This window comes from Salmo salar, chromosome ssa20 (genome assembly GCF_905237065.1).
Source record: "Salmo salar chromosome ssa20, Ssal_v3.1, whole genome shotgun sequence".
NCBI classification, from domain to species: Eukaryota; Metazoa; Chordata; class Actinopteri; order Salmoniformes; family Salmonidae; genus Salmo; species Salmo salar.
The window spans coordinates 25,517,671-25,543,098 of NC_059461.1; the positions used below are offsets into that span (position 1 = coordinate 25,517,671).

Here is a 25,428-nt window from a genome sequence, read left to right on the forward strand (position 1 = left end):
TGACATGTGGAACTAATATTGCTTAAGCACCTCCTCCCCCCGCCCCTCCTAGACATGCACAGTTGTTGGCCCCATTTCATACATACTGTACACTACAACACTGTATACTCATTTTGTTGACGCAATGTAAAACTCCCTTCATCAGTGTCACTCAGCCTTTATATTTGTGTCCTTATGTTGACAACAGCAAGGACATTTTGTGCCACTGATGAAGATCAAATCCTCAGAGGACTCAACTGTCATCTATCTGTAAGGATCGATAATAAACAGCCAGTGAACTAACTAGGCACTGAGACCCTACCTCCAGAGCGTAAAGCCAGCCAGCCAGCTGCCTCAGTCTGAGCTGCAGGCAGCGCAGGCACCGCCAACAGCCTGCTCCTCCCATGGATCCCCTTATCTTGTCCTGTAGAGCAGGGCTTCCCTGATAATGACGGATGGTGGTGTAATTATGCAATCTTTTCACATAAATAACCACTCTCAGTATTTCATCTTCCCTGCTGAAGCCAGCCCACTGGATAGCCGAGCTGCGAGATGCATAGATCTCCCTGACCCCCTGTCTCTGTGGGGTCATATGGGCTCCAAGCACACAGCACCTAACCTGTTGTCTTTAAACCTGCCAATGTTGAACCTATGAGTGAGACCCCAGGACAGAATCAGATGATGTGAAAATGACAAGCGTACTCACAGTTTCTCCAAGACGTAGAGTCCAAGAAAGGATCCATTTCTCAGAACCCTGATCCGATTGTTGCTCAAAATTCTGTAAAGAAAAATGAAAAACCAAGATATCATTAGTTTTGCTTCATGAAAAATATTGAAAAGCACAAACACACACAGTAGCCTACGAGATCTATTTGTCAGACCCCTAATTAGGATATGAAAGGAGTAAGTGCAAAAGCAGAGAAATAGATGACCAACAACTCAATTGCCCAGAGAATGGGTTCCAGATAAAAGTAGGACTCCTCTAAGAGGGTCAGAATCTTTATGAGAGGATAAGCAAATTGCATGTTGATTTCCCGAGCAGCAGTCACACACGTGATTACCCTGGCCAGAGACATTACACTAAGCTGTTTCCAATTAATCCAAAAGACTAAATAGGAAATTGAGATTGGGGGGTGGGAGTGGGAGTGGGAGTGGGCGGTAGGAAGCTGTAATCATGATAATCATCCTGGATTCATTTTTACATCAGAAGCCAACAGCGTCCACGTCAAAGGAAAGACTGCGATCGACATGACAATTACCCTTCTCCCTATTGGCAAATCATTTGGCTTATAGGGCCCTTATCAGAAAAGAGGGTGAGGCGCTTTCTAGGACCAGCATACACTGATCAGAGCAGGCAATCCACTTTGTCTCAAAGGGCATCATGGGAAACAGTATTTAAAGTAAATCAGGCATGCCAGCCCATAGGGACCCAGTGCAGTCTAAGTCAGCTCAGACTGACAGAGAGGCCATCTTTACATTCCACACCATTACAGAATCCTGCCAGCCCTAACCCTCTGACCTGCCTCAGACACAGCCAGGCCTCCGCAGGGTCCTACACAGGGTCCGCGGTGACATTCCCTTTCAGTGTAAACTGCTCAGGAGACACAGCCCCTGGTCCTGAAGCCTGTACCCCCCCACTACTCTATAAACCCCGGTGTCGTGGGTCCTGTCAGGTCGGCTGTGTGTCGTGGCCCCTGTCAGGTCGGCTGTGTGTCGTGGGTCCTGTCAGGTCGGCTGTGTGTCGTGGGTCCTGTCAGGTCGGCTGTGTGTCGTGGGTCCTGTCAGGTCGGCTGTGTGTCGTGGGTCCTGTCAGGTCGGCTGTGTGTCGTGGGTCCTGTCAGGTCGGCTGTGTGTCGTGGGTCCTATCAGGTCGGCTGTGTGTCGTGGGTCCTGTCAGGTCGGCTGTGTGTCGTGGGTCCTGTCAGGTCGGCTGTGTGTCGTGGGTCCTGTCAGGTCGGCTGTGTGTCGTGGGTCCTGTCAGGTCGGCTGTGTGTCGTGGGTCCTGTCAGGTCGGCTGTGTGTCGTGGGTCCTGTCAGGTCGGTTATGTGTCGTGGGTCCTGTCAGGTCGGCTGTGTGTCGTGGGTCCTGTCAGGTCGGCTGTGTGTCGTGGGTCCTGTCAGGTCGGCTGTGTGTCGTGGGTCCTGTCAGGTCGGCTGTGTGTCGTGGGTCCTGTCAGGTCGGCTGTGTGTCGTGGGTCCTGTCAGGTCGGCTGTGTGTCGTGGGTCCTGTCAGGTCGGCTGTGTGTCGTGGGTCCTGTCAGGTCGGCTGTGTGTCGTGGGTCCTGTCAGGTCGGCTGTGTGTCGTGGGTCCTGTCAGGTCGGCTGTGTGTCGTGGGTCCTGTCAGGTTGGCTGTGTGTCTGCCACACCGTGTCTCTGTGATCCTGGACCCTCAGCAGGGAAGCAGAGTAAAGCAGGGGCCTGGCTCAGGCGACAGCTCGCCATCATTAACACCCCCCACCCCCCACTCACTACGCCCTCTCCTCATTCCCCGGGGCACTTAATAGGCTGTTAGTGAGATGAAATGTGTTTTTAATCGATGCTGAGGAACAGAGAGGAGCACGAGTGTGTGTGTGTGTGTGTTAAAAGAGGAAGCTGACTGAACAGCCTGTGAGATTTACAGATGCAGCAGAATCAGCCAGTCCCCAAACTTCCTGCCACATCAATAAAAACACAGCCCTCATCTCCTCGCCTTTTTGTTCACTTAATGAACAGATTTAATCACCACGCCCCTTGTGCAGCACCAACCAGTCACTTTGTCAACTAAGGGGTTGATAATGAATACATTGCTCATTAGTCACTTAATTAGCACTGGAAGAAATAAACTATAACATTGGTATACTGACATTGTCTAAATGTGTAGCTATCTATCCGTCTACTTCAACTAGGCTAATGCTTTCCCTTCCTTTTTTTCCCTGAAACAAATTATATTCAAATCCATATGCAAATAAATGTGCAGAAAATGCAGACTCATGTGTATCGTTGTCATCCTAGGGCGTAGCCTGAAATTGAACCTGTGACTTCCAGACCTATGGTCTCACGCTTCAGTTAGGCACAGTATCTCTCATATAACTCGATGCAGGCCTGAGATGAAAGCGACAGAAGATCCGGAACGGCCTGAATAATTCAATACAGATAGCAGAGCAGACAGTCACATCTGGCAAAGCAACAAGCCATTTAATTCAACACAGAAGTTTAGATACTGAGAGTTCCTTTTTGACTAAGCTTATTATTCAGAGAGAGGCCGAATAGTCTGAGGACTGTGTGCATGTGTGTTTGTGTGCTTGAGTGCGTGCACGTGTGTGTGCATGCATGTGTGTGTTCATGTTCATATTTTTGCATGATTGTGTAGTGGGTGCTTGTGATAGACAAGCACTAGTCTGAGCTAGTCTGATGGTTTTAGACACTGAGCTGATTGGCTCAGACTATTAGCCTTAAGCGCATCAATTTCAACAGAATATAATGAAACCTACAGTATTTTCTACATTGCACAGAAGAACTTGAAAGTAAATACACAAACATGTAGCGTAAAGCACATTGTGGAAACATAAGATGTACATTTCCAGGAAAACAAAGGGTCTGGCGATTCAGGACTTCAGCACATCATTTTCCTAGTCTAGTACACCCGTGTATCTCTGATGTCTGTAGCAGAGTGCACATTGTTCTTTCACAGGATCAACACAAACAATAGTGAGTAAGACACCGAGAAAGAACGAGGGTGAGACAGAGCTCTGTAAACAGCCTGAAATAGGCTGTATGCTCCCTCCCATTAGGCTAAACAGGAAACCAGACAATTAGCTGTTTGTTCAGGACGCGGCAGACAGAGGTCAGGGGTCAGGAGGAGAGCACTTCCTGGACAGCCAGGAGATGCACAGAGCAGAGCGCTGTCCATGAGCAGGTGGAAGACAGGAGTGACCGGAACAGAGAACAAGCGAGGAATATGAGAAACATTCACTGCTACATCGAAATACACAAAGGCTGTATAGAGTATTGGAGTATTTTTAGAAGCACTAGCGATGAGCGAGGTCTGTGCTTGATTGAAAAAGCATGGGTCACATCCACTATTCATCACTGAAGTGAGGAGGAGGAGAACACTGCTGCTCACCCTGAACTTGATAGAGTGGCCTGTGTTGTTTGAATGGGCTGCTGCGTCTTCACACTGACTGCCCCCTTGACAGATGGCACATTGAGTTAGTCTGCCTCCAAATGCAATTGCAGCTCTATGGTGTGCGATATGAAATGTGCACTAACTCAATCCAGACATTCTCTAAGGTACAGCAGAGCTGCATTAGCCTCATTCATTTGGCCCTTAAAGACCAGCGGCCTTTCAGAGATCAGAAATGATATCTAATATCGGTGTGTAAACCCTGGGCTGCAGGTCAGCCTTGGGGGACACATAAAGACACTTCATCTAAGGCCATTCAGTGAAGATCGAACACCAGCAGGGCCAATGATAAGAGACAGGTCTTCCAAGATGATTCAGCTGTTGGAGCAGTAGGTCTACAGTTGTTGCTAGAGGTTGAGCGTGTACAGGTCACAGCCCTGGTGACAGGCACACATACTGCTCTCATCTCCTCTCATGTCTCTCCTAATGGGGATACGGTACCATGATGTGATTACTCAACCGGATATAGTCACTTCAGAGAGATGGAGAGCATACTGTAAAAACAGAAAGACATCCCATCCTTGAGCTCTGTTTCTATAGAAACTGCTGGTATGCTATACCTTAGCCCTCCCTCTTTGTGCATGGCTGAGACAGTAAGTCAGTGAGATGCACACTGACTGCCAGACAAAGGGCCCTGTCCCAGTAGTACAAACCACAGCAACCCCACCCTAGGCCGTGCCACTCAATTTCTTGGTTTGCTCAATTTGCTTCCTTAACCCACAATGCCTTTGAGAGAGAGACATGAGGGCATGTCACCATGTCCGAAATTGTATTCATTCACTGATTTATTTTTGCTCCTTCCTCTCTGGAAAGAGGAGAGGAGAAATGGTGACTCCAGGCTACTGTTTGTCTCAGACTAAACCTCCTCAGCTGGGTGGATCATCGCTCCGATCAGCTCCAACGTTACCACACACACACAGGTGTGAAGGATTGGGTAGACGGAGTTTCTGTGTGGGAGGGAGTGTCTATGTCTGTCTCTACGTCTGTGAGTGTCTCTGTGTGTATGTACATGCTTGCCTCTGTTCATCTGTGTTTCTTTGTGTCTCTCTCGGTGTGTCTCTCTCGGTGTGTCTCTCTCTCGGTGTGTCTCTCTCTCGGTGTGTGTCTCTCTCGGTGTGTCTCTCTCGGTGTGTCTCTCTCGGTGTGTTCTCTCTCGGTGTGTGTCTCACTCTGTGTGTCTCTCTCGGTGTGTCTCTCTCGGTGTGTCTCTCTCGGTGTGTCTCTCTCGGTGTGTCTCTCTCGGTGTGTCTCACTCGGTGTGTCTCACTCGGTGTGTCTCACTCGGTGTGTCTCACTCGGTGTGTCTCACTCGGTGTGTCTCACTCTGTGTGTCTCACTCTGTGTCTCTCTCTCGGTGTCTCACTCTGTGTGTCTCACTCGTGTGTCTCACTCTGTGTGTCTCACTCTGTGTGTCTCTCTCGGTGTGTCTCTCTCGGTGTCTCTCTCGGTGTCTCTCTCGGTGGGTTTGTACGTGCTTGCCTCTATGTGCCTCTCTTTGTGTCTCTCTGTGTGTCTCTGTGTGTTTGTACGTGCTTGCCTCTGTGTGCCTCTCTGTGTGCCTCTCTGTGTGCCTCTCTGTGTGCCTCTCTGTGTGCCTCTCTGTGTGCCTCTCTGTGTGCCTCTCTGTGTGCCTCTCTGTGTGTTTGTGCATGCTTGCCTACAGCCACACTGGGTTTCAGGTCATCATCTGCTAGTATTCTTTTTTAGTGAATATGTGTTCCTCTGGTGGTAATCTGAAGGCATGCTACAGTATGTACAGCTATTCAAATGACAGCTGAGGGGAAAAAAACAGGTTTAGGACAAATCTCCACTTTATAAAATTCTTCTCAAACAAGACAGGATATCCTCTCTTTCAAATCGCACATATCTGTTCCCAATAAACATTGTTGTAAAAATAAACTTTAATTCTGCTCCACAATGTCTCTAGCACAGTCTCATTCCCTTTATAATCATGTCCTTGTTTCTAGCCCTTCTCTCTCATTAATTTGCCTTTTGGTAGGCCGTCATTGTAAATAAGAATTTGTTCTTAACTGACTTGCCTAGTTAAATAAATGTTAAATAAAATAAATAAATAAATGAAATACCTGTGCTAACAGTCTTACATTTGATCATTATGACTTGCAATCAAATCAAAAGTAAAGAAAATAAGTGTTGTTACAAACAAACAGACAAAACATAATAAAGACTAACTAGATGATAGTTAGATGACTGTATGAATGAAGAGTCCCATGTTACCATTTTCCTGATCTCTGCTGCTTTCCCAAATGCCCTGGCTTCTTGGAGCCTCTGTCTCCCTGTCTCCACTGCAGAGGGGACTTTAGCTCCAGGCTTCTATAGCCGACCACAAGCAGGATAACAGTCTTAAGGAGGGATTTCTATTTAATAAGAATCCCTCTGCAGGCTAAGCTCTACACGCTCATTAACCATCTTTAACCTGGCAACCGAGCATCTCATTACAACAACATCAACAACAATCTCCCTCTCTATCATAACACGGATCATCTACAGAGTCGTCCAGAAACAAACACCCAAGGCTGCAGGAGACGGAGGAGAGGGGATTGGGGTTCAAAGATCAGCCATGGCTGTGGCCCGTCCTACTAAACACCCTGGAAACACAATCAAATGGAACAACATGAGCCCTGACCATGGGCCCTGTCCCCAAAGCAAACAAAGAGAGGTACAGGTTCAATGTAATAAAGAGTCAAAACAACTAATGTGCCACTGTGTAAACATCATTTAACTTTGGAGAGACCTCTTTGCTATAGGACCACACACAAGGTGAAAGACAAGAACCCTTGAAAGAGTTTGGTAACGTGCCACAAACTCAGCACACGACATAAAGCCCTGGCTCAGAGATTAAAAGACTAATAGGAGCCGTCAATAAGAAAGCTTTTCAAGGAGAGTTTGTGCATCACAATTCAATCCAGTTTAATCTGTACGGTGATTTTATACTGAAAGGATTGGATTATTTCACAGCAAAATGTAGCCATTAAAATCCAATAACCCATTGAAAGTGATTTATAGAGGAACTTGAATGAGGCTTTTAAACATGGAAGAAGTGACTTCATGTCTCTTAATGCTAAAGCAGACAAAATGCACCTTTGTATACCTTCTCAGTCTGGATACTTCCACTAGAATCCCATACATAGCTTAAAGTTATTCAAAACAATCTCCTTGAGTTTGGGCAATTTTTATTTACAGCTTTAGAACTCAGTGCCCTGGCAGTGCGTAGGAGAGCAGTTACTGTGTTGCAGCGACATGGCAGACTCTTTTTCAATAAAGGCATGACGAGGTTGGAAATTGGACTGAAGAGGACAGACAGACAGATTGGGTCTGTGAATATTGCGGGTGAACCCACAGTTATATTAAAAGCTCCATTACTTCACTTGGCTGTTAACAAGCTTCTCAAGGCCTCTTAGTCTTTCGAAGTGCCACGTCTAATTCATCAAAAGCAATTTCCAAACTACAGCACATTACATAGCACCTTCCTCACACTCACCTCATACACATGGAATGGACTAGAGCTGGCCTCTAACAGACTAGCCCCAGCCAAAAAGTTAGCCAGTTAGCTAAAGGCTGTCCGCTCCACTCCACTACTTCAACAAAAACTACTGCAAGGTGTGTGTGAGTATAATTCTTTTTTAAATATATGTTTTATTGTCACATACACTGGATAGGTGCAGTGAAATGTGTCGTTTTACAGGGTCAGCCATAGTAGTACGGTGCCGTTCACAGACTACACAACATAACGTTTGATCACAGGGCGGTACAGTGATGAAGCCTTTGGATGTGAGTGTAACTTTTTGAAATGCTGGTGAGCATTTGACCAGCTTAGCGCCTGGTTTTCATTGACAATCCTGTGATATCGCTGCTGGTAAACAAGTCATGGACGAGGAGCAGGTCTGCTTCACAGACACATGGAGCTGGTTAATATAGGGTTAAGGGGTGTGTTCACTTGTTAGCTGGCTACTGAGGGAGGGAGTCTAGTCACTTGCACACACACACTTTCATTGTGACATGTCACAGCCCTCAGTCCTGCTACTAATGAAGGCCCAGACCAATTACTGCTGCAAGCCACAGGAGCCCCATCTCAGCAGGAGCATGCGTGTGTGTGTGTGTGTGTGTGCTTGCATGCGTGCGTGCGTGCAGGCGTGTGTGAGAGAGGGTAAGAGAGAGACAGAAAAAGAGGGAGAAAGAGAGAGGGAGAAAGAGCGAGAGAATGTGTGTTTATGGTAGACCTGATTTATAATAAAGGGCAGGTCTTACAGTGCCTCTGCACTGGACTGGTGGCTCTGTCCTGATGGCCAGTTGAGGGGCCTTTACTCACCATTCAGTGCCCTGGTCACGTCCCAGACCCATAACAGGTGGAATCAGGTGGACCTGGGAGCCTCCACAGCCACTCAGTGGTAGTTAGCCACCGCTGACAGGCAGCAGTTCTGTGTGGCCCAGGAGCACTGGCTCTGTCCTCAGAGGCTTGGGTCACCACAGTGAATACAGCGGCCACTGAACGCCCTTGAGCACAACGAGCACTTAAGCAGTAAATGTGTCTCGAGACATGAATGTGTCCATTGTCCCTGAGCCACCAGTGTGCTTCCAGCAGGGAATAAGGAGCCGTGCCAAACTACAAGTCCTATTTATCTCCCGTCATGTAATACAAGTCCTATTTATCTCCCGTCATGTAAAGGAGTATCCATGTAATTGCACATCAAATGGTTTTGTAAAATCATATCACAAGCACTGAGTTATTCGAGCATTATCGAAAAGCGAGCAGAATCTCCTTGGCGAGTTTGCTTGTTCTCAGAGCTGTGAGGGGTCATTCTTACTGTGCAGTTAAAGGCTGTGAAAACCAGAAAGTCATACAGTGTACTTCCAAAGAGTGTAAGATCCTATGGACAATATTTATTTACCAAACTAAAGGAAGGTCAACTCAAAATAAGAACTACATAAGATGAATATCAAATTGAAACTATCATTTGGCAGTTGAGTGCAATGTGTCCTGCCCTGAAGCTGAAGATGGATGTGGGAGTGAGCTCTTGCATCTGATACATAGAACTGCTTATTATAGAGTATACTGCATTGTGCTTGGGTAACCAGGCTGGGCTAGTGAGTAAGTCTATGTGGTTTGTGGTTGCGTGTGTGTGTGTGTCCGTGTGTGTGTGTGTGTGACATTCAGATTTATCCATATGCACCAGCACATGCATATGTTTGAGTGTAAAATGGCAAGCAGTCCTTCAGTGATTCCTTAGTCTAAAATTTAAATCTGGGTTTTATAAACAGTCTCTAATTAGAGAGGGGAGGATGGAATCCTATTTTAGGCTCAGTGGCCGTGCACGCCCTTCCCACATGTGTGCACACACACGCACATGCACATTTGTGCACACACACACACACACACAGCACTCCTGTGTGCAGAGATGGAAACGGTCTCAGGACAATTGAATTCATGAGAAAGCAACTTCCATGACATGTGGGTTATTCATTCTACTTTTCTTTTATTCAGGATTTCCTTTTAGTTGTGCAACACAATTTCCTAAACCTGGGCAACCAACAAAGAATGAAAGATGTAAGCAAGTGGCTGCCTAGAATCCTAACAACCAAAGTAAAACACGGCAAGTAAATGTTAAAAGTACAACTAAGATTCCCATAGTTCACTGTCAACATCCTTACCAACCAACACAAGAGAAGGTTAAAAACAGCAGTCCAACATAGTCAGCAACTCCATCACTGTCTAAAGTTTGTTATTTTAATGAGGCAATTTAGTGAATCTAGGCTTTTCAATCAAGTGGAATGTGGTCCATGCCTGACTAACATTGTCTCATTGTTCTGTCTCATAACTAAGCTCTGTTTTCTGCTCCAATGCAAAGACTGCTGGGAAATTGGTTTGCTTTTACAAAGGATAGGGACAAAATCATTCTGACCCAAATAACTTAAAGCTGGAATTCTTAATTGGCGAAACTGCCACGTCCATTTGCGATATTAAAACAAGAAAGAAGTTACTTAAAACAACAAACACTACTATCTCCCTCGGATATCATTGCACACGTGATAGAAAAGCAGAATTTTTTGACCACGTTGCAGGATGCTCCTCACCTCCGCTTTGTCAACAAAACAAAAACAATAACAGCAGCCGTGGGGCGGATAGTAGCGGTGTTTCCACTACTGTGGACTCAATCTTTAACAACGCTGTTTGACTAGGTAGAAAGTTTGATGTTGTTAGTTTATTGCAATACATACAGTTGAAGTCGGAAGTTCACATACACTTAGGTTGGAGTCATTAAAACTCGTTTTTCAACCACTCCACAAATTTCTTGTTAACAAACAATAGTTTTGGCAAGTCGGTTAGGACATATACTTTGTGCATGACAAGTCATTTTTTCCAACAATTGTTCACAGACAGATTATTTCACTTATAATTCACTGTATCACAATTCCAGTGGGTCAGACGTTTACATACACTAAGTTGACTGTGCCTTTAAACAGCTTGGAAAATTCCAGAAAATGATGTCATGGCTTTAGAAGCTTCTGATTGGCTAAATGACATCATTTGAGTCAATCGGAGGTGTACCTGTGGATGTATATCAAGGTCTACCTTCAAACTCAGTGCATCTTTGCTTGACATCATGGGAAAATCAAAAGAAATCAGCCAAGACCTCAGAAAAATACATTGTAGACCTCCACAAGTCTGGTTCATCCTTGGGAGCAATTTCCAAACGCCTGAAGGTACCACGTTCATCTGTACAAACAATAGTACGCAAGTATAAACACCATGGGACCACGCTCAGGAAGAAGACCCGTTCTGTCTCCTAGAGATGAACGTACTTTGGTGCGAAAGTGCAAATCAATCCCAGAACAACAGCAAAGGACAATGTGAAGATGCTGGAGGAAACAGGTACAAAAATATCTATATCCACAGTAAAACCAGTCCTATATCAGCATAACCTGAAAGGCCGCTCAGCAAGGAAGAAGCCACTGCTCCAAAACCACCATAAAAAAGCCAGACTACGGTTTGCAACTGCACATGGGGACAAAGATCGTACTTTTTGGAGAAATGTCCTCTGGTCTGATGAAACACAAATAGAACTGTTTGGCCATAATGACCATCGTTATGTTTGGAGGAAAAAGGGGGAGGCTTGCAAGCCGAAGAACACCATCCCAACCATGAAGCACGGGGGTGACAGCATCATGTTGTGGGGGTGCTTTGCTGCAGGAGGGACTGGTGCACTTCACAAAATAGATGGCATCATGAGGATGGAAAATTATGTGGATATATTGAAGAAACATCTCAAGACATCAGTCAGGAAGTTAAAGCTTGGTCGCAAATGGGTCTTCCAAATGGACAATGACCCCAAGCATACTTCCAAAGTTGTGGCAAAATGGCTTAAGGACAACAAAGTCAAGGTATTGGAGTGGCCGTCACAAATCCCTGACCTCAATCCTATAGACAATTTGTGGGCAGAACTGAAAAAGTGTGTGTGAGCAAGGAGGCCTACAAACCTGACTCAGTTACACCAGCTCTGTCAGGAGGAATGGGCCAAAATTCACCCAACTTGTTGTGGGAAGCTTGTGGAAGGCTACCCGAAATGTTTGACCCAAGCTAAACAATATAAAGGCAATGCTACCAAATACTAATTGAGTGTATGTAAACTTCTGACCCACTGGGAATGTGATGAAAGAAATTAAAGATGAAAAAAATAATTCTCTCTACTATTATTCTGACATTTCACATTCTTAAAATAAAGTGGTGATCCTAACTGACCTAAGACAATTTTAACTAGGATTAAATGTCAGGAATTGTGAAAAACTGAGTTTAAATGTATTTGGCTGAGGTGTATGTAAATGTCCTACTTCAAATGTATGTACTGTAGAAATGTGCGTTGTGTTATTGAGTGGCTTTGTAATGCTCAGTGAAATGGAATCGAATCAACAACTCCACTCCAATTAGTGGGTAACTAGCAAATGTAAAGCCATCCCATTGGACACAGAGGTCAGTTCAACATTTAGTTTAGAGTTTTCAACTAACGTGAATTCAATGTGAAATCAACATAAAATGTAACCATGTCATTGGATTTAGGTTAAAATGTCTGTGGAAAAAATACGTTGATGACTTTTTGTAAATCCAAACAGTTTTCCACATTGATTCAACATCATCACATTGGATTTTTTGGGTTGAAATGACGTGGAAACAACATTGATTCAAACAGTTTTTGCCCAGTGGGATTGTTTCTTCACACCATGCAAATGGTTCTCATACACTTCACCAGAAAGATTTATCTAGTGTAAATTACATCTCATTTAGAGTGACACATTTAAACTAAGATAGAACCACAAGCTTTTACAGTGATGACAACTCAGTTTGAATAATTATAGTCGAAAATCCGTTTGACACATTTAACCCATTTATCAAACATAATTATGTTTTAGTTACAAAGTAGGCAAAATAATAATTTTCTTCAGTAATTCAATGATTAATTTCAACCAGTATATCAGCACTGCCAAGTGTCCATTTTGCAACATTATAGACATTTGATAAAGTAGATCTATCTGAAATATGTTCAACACTAAACATACAGTAGATTTACTCTTACTATCTATCTTCAGATATCAATACTCGGTATCACACAAACACAGAATTAGACACACACACAAACTTCTGACCAAAAGCATTCTCACCACAGACACACCGCCGCCCTCTGTGGGTCTGCAGTCTGCTCCCAAAGCAGAAACTCTGGGGGCCATTTATGTGGTTCAGCACGGGGAAGATAGAGGGGAAGGGGAAGAGAGACAGAGGGGTGGGGGGAATATCTGGAGAAGAATAACCAGAAAGTCATGAATCTTTTGGAGTAAGATTAGAAGGAGCTGTATGAAATGAAAAACTATAATATGAAAAAATTCACTCAGGGGTATAATGTTGCTATGACAACATATTTCTCTGCTTTTGCCAAATTTAAAGGTCATGGCCTTTTGAGCAACAATCTAAAATGATAAATGGACTATGTATTCACCAGTTTTATCATTGCACTGTGATACAAAAAAAGCAGCATCGGTGTGCTTTAGGACCATGCGGACGCCTCAGAGTGGTCGGGTAGGCTGTTTGGCGGTTTCAGCCAGCTGGATTTAGGACCACGGACACCACAGAGCGTGCAGACAGGCTGTGTGAAGGCAAAGCTTCTGACCAGCACGGTGCTGCTGTCTCTGTGTGTTGCGCTTTTTCTCAGATTTGTAAAAGCAAGCAGAGCAGAAACTGGCTACTCTTTATTTGACTGATGTAGCTGGCAAGGTAACTGTTGTTTAACTTAACAGAAAAATATATATATTCCCAGTGCTGAGCTAGTAGTGTAACTGACATGTAATGTAAGCTGTTTCATCCCCTCTCGCTGAAGTTCTGTCTGAAGAGAATGAACTAGCTAGCTATAGCTACCACAGCCAGTCCAGCTCTAGCCTCTAGCTACTATATGTTAGATAGCAGTATCTAACAGCTTTTGTGTGTATGGGAATGTTTTGTCCCATTTCAACAGAAGTAGATTGACTAGTTTTCGCCAGTTGATGTACCATTAGATGTACCATCAACGTTAGCTAGCAAGCTCACTAACTTTTGGTGTAATTTTTTACCTCAATCACACTAGACCTGAATCAAATTATGAAACCAGTAGCCAAATGATTGAAGACCGATATTCTGATGTTTTTTGACGCCGCAATGTTAGTTTTTATTAGAGTCAGTACAGCAATGTAATGTTATTGATCTCTCAGTTTCCCTAGCTAATTCCCTACTTTTCACACTGATATGGTATAAACAGCTCTACAGACTACACTGGCATGGTGCACAGTCAGTGCACAACATAATATTGATGATTATGAATGGATACAGATGTGTTTGAATGCCCAGTCATTTACATAGTGTAACGACCCTGGGTTTATAAGCGCGGATATCAAGCCCGAAGTCCAGCGTGCTATCGACTGTGCCCCAAAAGCATGCTCAAGCGGCAGAGTTGATCTCCACGCTTATAAACCCAGGGTCGTTACACTATAATATCAGACATAATTACTGCAGTTTAAGACCATCCTTAGAACATCCTATACGCCAGTGGAACTGAATATCATGCACTCAGAAATGCAATTCCTCTGCTGGAAGTGTAAAACAAGAAAGGGACATATTTGCATATGTTATGATCTTGTGAAGGCTGGCTGAATTCTGGCAAAGAGTATGTTCTTTTAACTCAGCATTTCTACAGATTCTCCCTGTTTGCTTAGAAATGTTTATACTGGAGACTATTATCAGAAGAAACTGTGTAACCTACAGTAGCATTTATAGTGGGTAAGAAATGCATTGCCATTAACTGGAAGGTTGGTTATCCTCCCACAATGTCACAATGAATGGCACAAATGTCAAGTTATGTATCACTAGATTTGATTTATTACAAGATTACGGGTATACAGCAGTTAAAAACCACAACACACATGGTCTAGTAGTGTAGTGTACCCCCTTATTAAACCTTGGGACCTGGATAGGCTACGGCGAGAAGAATGAAGGAATTCTGAAACCTTAAGATTTAAAATAGTAAGTTTATCTGGTGCTTCTCTATTCAAAACAGTTTTTAGTTGTCTCTCGCTCATTCAACTGACGTAGCCAACATATTAAAAATCAATTTGTAAAAAGGTATTAATTATCATCTTATCTCATAGATACATTTTCATCATGTAATTCTCAACATATCCCTAAAAACAGAATGTTACATTGTTTCCCTTTGTTTATATTCTGTGTGAATGTTAGTTGGTCCTGTCGCCATGACCACAACTGGAGCTGACTGTAGCCGACGTTAGTTTAATTAATTTATGAAGCATACAAACTATCAAAACATCATAAAAAATAACAACAATTATATCATTACACTCCGCTGAACTTGGTGTTTCATATCTTATACTTGATAACTCACTCACCGTGATAACATTACAAATATTTTGTTTATCTGGTGCTTCTGTCTTCTGTTGGCTCTCTCATTCAACTGACTCACTTACTATGCAGGTTAGTGAGTGAAGCAACCAATAGAGCGAGCGGCTCCCTTGCGGGGCCAAAACAAGCGCAACACCAATTGACTATAAATATTCTAAACGATTACAAAATTCCAAAGGTTAGGCTGCCATATATTTTACATTCTCCTACATTTCAGATTGACAACACAGGGAACCCAAACATGAGCAAAACAACGGTACAATTAATACAGAAAGTATTACCCATTTTTCACAGCAACTATTTCCCTTTTTCTTTGATGTCATAGACAAACTAGGACCAACAATAGTAGCCTGCCTCTGACTTTATCAGAAACTTGCCCATACCGGTATATAAATTAATAAATATAATACCAACCAACCTCTTTTTTTTTTGTACTTTATCTAATTAGGCAAGTCAGTTAAGAACAAATTCTTATTTACAATGATGGTGTAGGAACAGGGGCAGAATTACCTTCTTTCTTTTTTACCTTGTCGGTCAGGGATTTGATCTAGCAACCTTTTGATTACTAGCCCAACACTCTAACCACTAGGCTACCTAGGCTCCATCTTGGGGAGGGGGGGTTATTTACTTAAATCATTATACTGCCATTGTGCTATGGTAACACACAATTAATAAAGATGGTACCATATGATCATTTTTGGTACCATTTATCATAATTTTGCGTTACCATGGTAGAATGTATAGTGCAGGTTAAAACCATGGTATTTCCACGATCCACATCTACCATGGTATAAATGATGCAATACCATGGTATTATTTAGGTGCATGGCAGTACCATCATATTTCAAAGCTAAAACCATGGTACATGTCCATGATTCAGATGTATGCCATGGTATAAATAATGCAATACCATGGTAATATTTAGGTACAATGGCAGTACCATGGTAGTACCATCATACTTCAAAGCTAAACCATGGTACATTTCCATGATTCAGACTATACCATGGTACCATGGTATAAGTGAAAGTACCATAGTGGCACCATGGTATGAATGAAAGTACCATTGTAGTACCATGGTACATTTTTGTAAGGGTAGAAATGGTAAGACAAATTGGCACTCCAAATGGAAAAGGTGGCCGACCGCTGGTGTTGCCTATTACCGGCAACTTCAGGAGCATAATGGCAGAATCTGCAAAAGCCAGCAGCAGCGGGAGAAGGAGGGTTGGAAACTTGGTTTTTTCTTCTGGTTAGGCTATCTTGATCTCAGGCCCAATCTTGAGTCCGTTGTGTGTCTTCATTATTTATTTAATCAAACAGGGTGCTTAAAGCATCAGAAAAGTTCAGTACATATAGTTGATTTTATTAAAACACATAGGGTCTATATATGGAAAAATACACATTTTAAAATTTGATTGGTCGAAAGAAAAGACTATTCTTGGTGGACCAAGATTTGTTTTAGTCGGGAACAGCCCTAGTAGAAATGCAGGAAATGAGCTTAGATGCCCCAAAAAAATCTGAGGGAGGACCCCCCTGCCAGGTTATGCCCCCCCCACTTCTAAAACCAAAGTTGAATGGACACACATTAGATATCAAATAATATTTTTTTCATCTGTGACTTTTACCTTGACCTCCCAGGCAGGCAGGGGGTCCTGGGTATGTGTGGCATTGACAGGTGCTGAGGCTGTTCATAGTGCCCTGGGTATCCAGTGTCAGGCCTTTGTTTTTGTTTTTTACTCATTGCTGACCAGTGCCCCACCTAACATCTGCGAACAGAAGAGAGCCCACTCCCCCTCCTTTCAACACCTTCCCCACATAAATAAACCCTCTCCCAGCAGGAATGCCTGTGTGCTCCGAGCGCTCCACAACTCCAAGTTATTGGAATTCTCACTGCTGATAAGATGGCTGTTGGGACGTTTCATCGACATACTCCCATCTCAACACACTGACTCACAGACCCAACACAAACCAATGGCACATCTGTTAGCCCTTTTGATAACCACACACGGCCCACCCCTCTCCCAAGATCCCAATGTGGGAGAGGACAAGATGGCTATAAGCTATAAAAGACAGGCATATCGTATTGCTATATATAGGCCTGCTGTGACAAAGTCAAATAAAGGTCTCCGCTTCATAGCCAGATGAATGAAACAAAACTCTTGTCTAGATAGTTTATCATTCAGTATTTATTTACTTATACATCTGAGTTCTCAGTGATCCATCAAGACGATTGGTTGAGTATGCCATCCAAGATATACCAACTGGTCACCTGTCCGTTTGTGCTAGGGCTTTTTGCTAATGAGGCCACAGAGCCTTTGTCTGATGAATGGATGGGAGACACTCTAACACTCCCATAAGAATCCATATAGACAGTGGTGTATGGACAGGACCCAGGCCCTACTGCGCCCACGCAGGCAGAGAGCAGCCACTCTGCAGCTGTCTGAGGGGTTGTCCTGCTGCTTCACATTCCTCTCAGTGCCTGCTGACGGCCAAGGACAGGCACTGGTGCCGCCCAGCCTGCCACCCCTCGCATCTGCGCCCACTCCTTTGGGTTGGCAATTGCTGGACCAAGGTCATCAGTAACAGGCAACAGTGAAAACAAATGGCAAAAGAGGGGAGAGGTTTTGACTTTTATGAAAGCATAAATTCTAACCACCCAGACTTATAGACAGCACACTCCCTCCCACTGAAGAAGTGTTTTCCCCACCTCAGTGCTACATTGTTGTTAACCATTAGAGACAGATGCTTCGTGGTTCTCCAGACCTTACTAAAGGAAATGGGATGTGTAACCTCAGCTTCTCACAATCCTTTACAAAGTACTAAACTACAAAACATTACTAACACACACACACACACACACACACACGCACATACACACACACGCACAGACACACACACGCCCAGACACACAAAAAAATGTATTCAACATTTAGTCCTACTATTTAGCAAAATAAAAAAATAAATACCAGAATTTAAATATTATTACAGTGTAGGGGAGGATGGTTAACATCAAAGTACCTTTAATGAAATGCTACTGTATCAAAACTATACTATAGATTCAGTCTCTTCCCTGGCTCTTCCCACAGTGCCTGAGGTCTGGTAGGCAGAGAGAGAAAAAGAGACTGGGGAGCAGTCAGCCTCCTGGGCCACATCCCTCTGAACAGCCTGCCAAGCCTGTAGACTCAGCCTCTCCCTCTATTTTCTCCCTTTGTCCTACCTCTTCTCTCTCTCTCTCTGCTCTACCTCTTCTCTCCCTTTCCCTCTCTCTCACCCTGCTATCAGCCATGCGTAATTAGCCATAAACACAGCCCTGCGCAGGCCCACATCTGGAAGGATTTTAGACATGGCAGTTTCCTATCAATACAGATAAATATTTATGTTGAGAGTTACTGCGTGTGGATGAACTCAAGATAGAGGGGTGTGGAGGGAGGGATAGATAGATAGAATGAGGGAAAAGGGGGAAAGGTGACTAACTCATGGAGAAAGCCTTCGAACAGAATTGTGTAACTGTGCACTGCTGACAAGTTGAAAGTCACCAAAACATCTACCAAAGTGCAGCCTTCTAAAATCTTTTAACATAATGGAGGATATCCAATACTATCTGATATACTTTAATCAAATTGGTCTCAATTGCCTACACATTATTAAACCAATCCAAAGCCCACAAGGTATGGTGAGTCAGAGGAAGAGGTGGCAGTATTAGGCTAACTGTTTGTTCCTTTATGGTCCACAGGAACAACAAACATCCAACTAATACTTTTAATAAACAAACCCCTGTTGGGATTTCCCATGGGCTGAGGGGCCTCAGCTGGAATGTTCATGGGGGCCAGCTGTTGTGTATTACACGTAGCAGCCAGGCCTGGTGTCCCCAAGACCCATAGCCCTGCCCACAACTGGCTGCATGGAGCCATGGAGGAGAACATGAATCTAACCTGACCCAGGGGAGGGTCTGATGTCGCCTTGACATCCTTAGCAATGAAATGCCTTGAGAAACTTGTGAAAAGTCATATTCTCAGCATCACCCAGAAGCTTCTTGACCCATTTCAGTTTGCCTATCAGCCTAGCAGAGGAGTTGATAATGCCATTATTACCCTCCTTAACATGGTCTATAGACATCTAGAGGGTGCCAAATCCCATGTCAGGGTTCTGTTTGTTGACTTTTCTTCTGCCTTCAACACAATCCAGCCCTACATTCTGGCACAGAGACTCATTCTGGACTTCTCCTTAGATGGGGGCTGGTTTTGTGGCTGTTGGACTTCCTGAGCCAACGCTCACAGCGAGTCAAAAATAGGTCCCCACGTGTCGGACATATGCAATACCAACACAGGCTCTCCTCAGGGATGTGTTTTGTCCCCACTCCTGTACATCTTGTACACTCATAGTTGTACTAGTTCCCATCCTGACAGACACCTCGTTAAGTTCGCTGATGACACTGCCTTGATCAGCCTGTTGCATGATGACGAGGAACATCATGGCCCGGTCCTAGATGACTTTGTAGAGTGGTGTGACGAATCACACTTGGTCCTCAATACCAACAAGACCAAAGAGACGTGCATAGACTTCAGGAAGTGTACAACACCTACCTCTGCAACATCTATCAGAGGTCAGAATATAGAGATTGTAGAGGAATACAAATACCTGGGTGTCCTCTTGGACAATAAGCTTCAGTGGAGTAAATGTACAGACCTGATCTACAAAAAGAGCAAACAGAGACTGTACTTTCTCAAAAAGCTGGGATCTTTTAATGTAGACTGTACTATACTGACTCTATTTTACAAATCTTTCATTGACAGTATTTTAACTTTTTGTATTGTTTGTTGGTTTGGCAATGCCACTGTCAGCCAGAGAAATATGCTGAGAAGGATTATCACCACAGCAAGCAAGGTACTTGAAGTCAAAGAGACAGGCCTGGTCGCAGCCGGCCGCGACCGGGAGGCCCATGGGGCGGTGCACAATTGGCCCAGCGTCGTCCGGGTTAGGGAGGGTCTGGCCGGCAGGAATATCCTTGTCTCATCGCGCACTAGCGACTCCTGTGGCGGGTCGAGCGCAGTGCACGCTGACAGTCACCAGGTGTATGGTGTTTCCTCCGACACGTTGGTGCGGCTGGCTTCCGGGTTGGATGTGCATTGTGTCAAGAAGCTTGGTTGGGTTGTGTTTGGGAGGACGCATGGCTCTCGACCTTCGCCTCTCCCGAGTCCATATGGGAGTTGCAGAAATGAGACTATAACTGTAACTGTAACTACTACCAAATGGATACCACGAAATTGGGGAGAAAAAATGGGTAAAAAAAATAAATCAATAAAAAAAAAAAGACAGGCCTGGATGAGATCTTTAAGGTCAGGGCCCTCTGCAAGGCTCACAAAATCATTTTAGACCCAAGCCACTCCTTGTACCCAGACTTTGAACTACTCCCCTCTGGGCGCAGGTATAGGGCACCCATCAGCAGGAAAAACAGAACTAGACAATCATTTGTGCCAGGTGTGATATCCCTCCTAAATAGCTCGGGCTAATGTTCCTATCGACTCAGTAAGGCCAGCAGGCTAGTCTTTTTTCCCCAAATGTTTTATTGGTATGTAACTGTTCTGAAAGTTGTATTGTCAATTTGTTTTGTATTTAAACCCCACTTTAAACGTGTACATGACACTGCAACAAAATTTCCCCATGGGGACAATAAAGTAAGAAAGTAAGTCAGTAAGTAAGTAAGTGGGGCAGCAGGACTGGGTGACAGGGCACCCGATCTGGGGAGGGGATGATGCAGAGCAAGCTGAGCTGAAGTTGAGCCCCCCTACTGTACCTGGGATACAGTTTGTACAGACTTCGGAATGCCAGGAATAACAGGAACATCAACACAACTTCTCACATTCCACATCTGGAGCTAATGTCATGAGCGACGATGAGAGTATGAGCGTATGGAGCAATTCATTGAAAGCTCTCTGGCAAATGACCTTACCAGTCACATCGTATTTCAGTACAGAAATGGTAAGGATGGCTTTTGACAGTTTTTCACAGGGGATTGGGACGGAATTGTTTGCTCCTAGTACACAGCCTCATAAAAGTGTCACAGTATGCTAAACATATGTAGGAAAACAAATAAAGTGAAATAAGTACGGTAGGTACAGGGATGTGAGATTATCTTCAATCACCTCCACCGCTGCCACCCAGGCTATTTTTGTTATTCTTTCCTCTCTTCTGGTTCTGAGAAATGTGTTCCCCAGATGTTTATGCTGCCTTTATTAAGCAGAAACACAAGGCCTATAAATGGACGGCGGGCCGCCTTGGGCTCCCTCGGGCTGTGCCTCCTTTGCATTGCGCCGATGGGCCAGTTTGGGGTTTTACTGCGCCCATGTGCAGGCGAGTGCTGCTCCCACTGGGTCAGAGAGGAGGAGCATTGTGGGATTGTGGAGAATCAGGGTACCCTGGAAAATGGTTAAATCAGCTTGAACCTTTGAGTGTTCTGTGAAGGGCTGGGGTTTTTGGTAGCAGCTTCACATGCGCATATATACAGCAGCTCAGAAGACTGTGTAGGTGTATCTTATCTTACAGCAACTACAATCTCTTTACCTCCTATTAAGAGCCATTCTTCTCTGGAATGGAGTGAGGTAGTGTAAGCCATGACTATATTTCCCTTGATTTATTGGTGAATAAACACATCAATCATATGAATTCAGATTGTCAGCCACACATGAATAGTCTATCAGACTAACAGTGCTACAGGATGTTGGAAGTGTCAGACAACAGTGCTAGGTCTCACCATTAGCTGGACAGCGGTCGGTCAGTCGGTCAGCCTTCCTTCCTGAAGAGAAGTGAGGTGGCTGCCTGAGATTGCTGGAATGTTATGGTATTAAAGGTAGGAGCCAAGCTGCCATTAAAGCACAGAGAGGGAGGATAAAAAGAGTAGAAATGTGTTTGTGTTTATCCTAGTTTAGCAAGGCAAAGTCAGCTGGATTGTGGGGTGGGTGTGGGGAGCGAGGAGGGAGGAGGACACTGAAACCCAGTGTGTTTCCTTGGGTCAGAATCAGATTTAAAGCGACAGAGTTGTGTCATAGGGGCAGATGACAGCTTTACTTGACAAAGTCTGCCGTCAGGATTGACACCAGTCCAGACTCCCTGTACTGAGCTTTTCAGAGACACATCTGACTCTGGGTTTGAGCTTTCAGCTCACGTAGTAGTCTGTTACTATGCATGTGTATAAACTTCTGGCGTTCCTGGGCCAAAAACATGTCCATTACCTCAACCAGTCATTAAATACCAGAAAAACTAGAATACAAGGTCAGTTTTGGAGGGTTTATCAGCATACAACACAAAGTGTTCAAGTCAAGGGTCCAGCTACTAACAGTGGATAATTCCATAGCATGTGAAGGGTATAATGTATTTTCTCAATGTGTATATTTAAATGTTAGTCATTTAGCAGACATTCTTATCCAGAGCAACTTACAGGAGGAATTCAGGGTTAAGTGCCTTGCTCAAAGGCACATCAACAGTTTTTTCCCCACATAGTTGCCTCTGGGATTCGAACCAGCAACCTTTTGGTTACTGGCCCAATGCTCTTAACTGCTAGGCTACCCACCTCCTATATTCAATTATAGTCAGTGTATAGAACTGTTAAGATGTATTGGGTGCCACAATTTAAACAATACCCCACGCCCAAGGTAGAGATTTTCCCATAACCCATTTAAATATTTGCACTTTACCCTTCTGTCATCCTCTAGAATGATTTCCTCATATTGAGAGAAGTGTGTCCATTTATGTGTTTTTCTCTTAGTCAGTTCTGGGATCTAATAAAAAACAAAATAGTTTCTCAATGAACATGCAGAATATCAACATTGTTTGATATTTTCATCATGATCTGTCTACAGTGTTTGGACAATCATGAGGCCCAGTCCCTATCTCCTCGGTCACAGTTTTGATTAACTAAATGTGTATTGCCCACTGGCCTACTGTATTTTAAACCTAAAGTTTTAATCGGTAAAAAATAATAATTATGACTTACAAAGTAACGGTCCGGTTCGGGAGCAGGACCGGATCTGGAGTTTCAGAAAGTTCTTCGCTGTCGCAGCTGACTCTTTTCCGGTACGGCGTAGTGGCGTGGGCTTTGGAGCGTTCATCTGTACAGCTGCAGCCGTTAATGATGAGCCCAGAACAAGCTTGAGTGAGCCTCGACTCAGAGGCAGACAACAGGACCAGCATCAGCAACAGACGCCCCAGGAGCGGGATGCCAACGCCGGGCACAACCATTGTCCTTATCAGTCTCACCTCAGCTGTCCCCTTGTCATCCCATTTCTCCACCACGAAGGTTCCTGGGGCGATGACAGGAAGAACAAACTTATTTTTACAAATGTGTGACAAGTTGCTAATATCCGTTTAGTTCCTATTAAAAGATGCTCGAAACTTACTGGTAAAAAGGCATTCCCAGTATTTTGCACTTCCAATATTCACAGTCCTACTGTAGATGTGGCTTGAGAAATCACGGTAAAACTCACTGTATTCGAGTTGTCCCGAACTAAAACTCTACTTGAAAGTTGATGTTTCGCGATAAAAAACTACCTATTTGTCCAATTGTCCGTAAATTTGTACCTCCCTGATGCATTACTCCAACGCTGGGTTGGATTGTCACAATTAGAATTTGATTAGCCTACCTTTATATGTGCAAACCTAGGCTATATCCAAACTCCGTTATTCCAGTGGTTTTGATCAAATCCTTAACTCAGTTGAATAAAATCTGCTGCCCTCCACAGCTTTAGTTTAATTCATAGATTTAGAAATTCGTTTGGCACGATGTTCTCAAGGCATTCAACAAAGTTTGCCATTCGGGATCTTCAAGATTTAAGTTCTCCAGGTGTCAATTTAAATTAAACTTTATCTGAAAGTAAATGAGTTAATTTGGAAAACGATAAAGCGCGTCCTGGTCGGCTCCTTGGTAATTCCCAAAATGTAGCGGTTTTGCTTGCCACTCTGTCACACACAAATGTACTTACTACACCAAGGGCGGCCATTCCGTCGCCGGCTATGCGATGATCCTCGGGGTCCTAGCGCAGCTTTGACTTTGGCAGTTTCACTAGGTTGCTATCAATTTTTAGAATAACAGGCAGTCAGCCAGCTGTCGGTCTGAAAGTTGATCTGCAATTGAAGGATATTTTCGGGTGCCAAAACTGGCCATTTGTAAAGAAATAAGGTCCTAAGATTTAAATGATAACTGAAATATCAATATGATATCAATAGTCATAGACAAGCCTTTGTTTATTTATTTAACAATTACAATTTATATTTTCATTTGAATTAATACAGTATTCACACATCACTTTTAGGTTACATCAAATAGCTAATTAATATCCTGCAGTGTTTCCTACTCTAAAGTACAGCTTAAATGCAATATTTTGTCTTTAAATGTACGGTGTTGGTATGTCTATCAAGATCATCAGAGGATGAATCGATAACAGAAACTTGCAAATGACATAAACTTACAAGTGGCTCTTTGACTGACCAGAGCATTTTGATGAAAATGAATTTGATTATGCATGATCCCCTGTTGCTGGCATATTCTTGCCAGTAGGACTCATATCTACACTGAGTGCACAAAACATTAGAAACACCTGACATAGACTGATCTGGTGAATCCAGGTGAAGCTATGATGCTTTATTGATGTAACTTGTTAAATCCACTTCAATCAATGTAGATGAAGGGGAGGAGACAGGTTAAATGATTTTTAAGCCCTGAGACAATTGAGACAAAATATTTGAGTGCCTTTGAACGGGGTATAGTAGTAGGTGCCAGGCGCACCGGCTTGAGTGTGTCAAGAACTGCAACGCTGCTGGGTTTTTCACACTCAACAGTTTCCCGTGTGTATGAAGAATGTCCACCACCCAAAGGACATCCAGCCAACCACACAAATGTTGGAAGCATTGGCGTCAACATGGGCCAGTATCCCTGTAGAACGCTTTTGATACCTTGTAGAGTCCATGCTCTGACAAATTGAGGCTGTTCTGAGGGCAAAAGGGGGTGCAACTCAATATTAAGATGTTTTGTACACTCAGTGTATCTTCCACTGACCACACTGAGGCCAACATGCAGGGATTTGCCTTGCTGCTGGATTTCAACACATGCTGTTAGAAGAAGTTGACCATTCATATCTTCCACTGACCACACTTTGGGAACTAGAAAACATTGGCAAGTTTGCTGTTGACTTCAATCCACCAAAGATCTTGCATGCAAGCAGGTTATAGACTGGAAAAGGTATTGGCTTCAATGAGCACATCAGTTGTGAGAGCAAAGAAAGTCAGTGAACCTTTGAGAGTTTCTTGTTGACAGATTATTTGTTTCTAACATCACAAGAGGATTTACTG

General features: G+C 43.8%; 1 protein-coding gene across 3 annotated transcripts in view; it reads right to left on the reverse strand.

Moving 5' to 3' along the window:
• adgra2 (adhesion G protein-coupled receptor A2) overlaps positions 1-24,116 on the reverse strand; it is a 57,713-nt gene extending 33,597 nt beyond the window's left edge. The window contains exons 1-3 of one of the 3 annotated variants that reach the window (XM_014160104.2): positions 24,063-24,116; positions 23,078-23,384; positions 686-757 (exon numbers count right to left, since the gene is read on the reverse strand). In XM_014160104.2, the coding sequence (XP_014015579.2) occupies positions 686-757; positions 23,078-23,322 (317 nt within the window). In that variant the 5' untranslated portion in view covers positions 23,323-23,384; positions 24,063-24,116. Of the gene's footprint in view, positions 1-685; positions 758-23,077; positions 23,385-23,480; positions 24,043-24,062 lie in introns of those variants that run through there. The other 2 variants (XM_014160103.2, XM_014160102.2) reach the window with 2 other exon arrangements.
• Between the last annotated feature and the right edge of the window lie 1,312 nt (positions 24,117-25,428).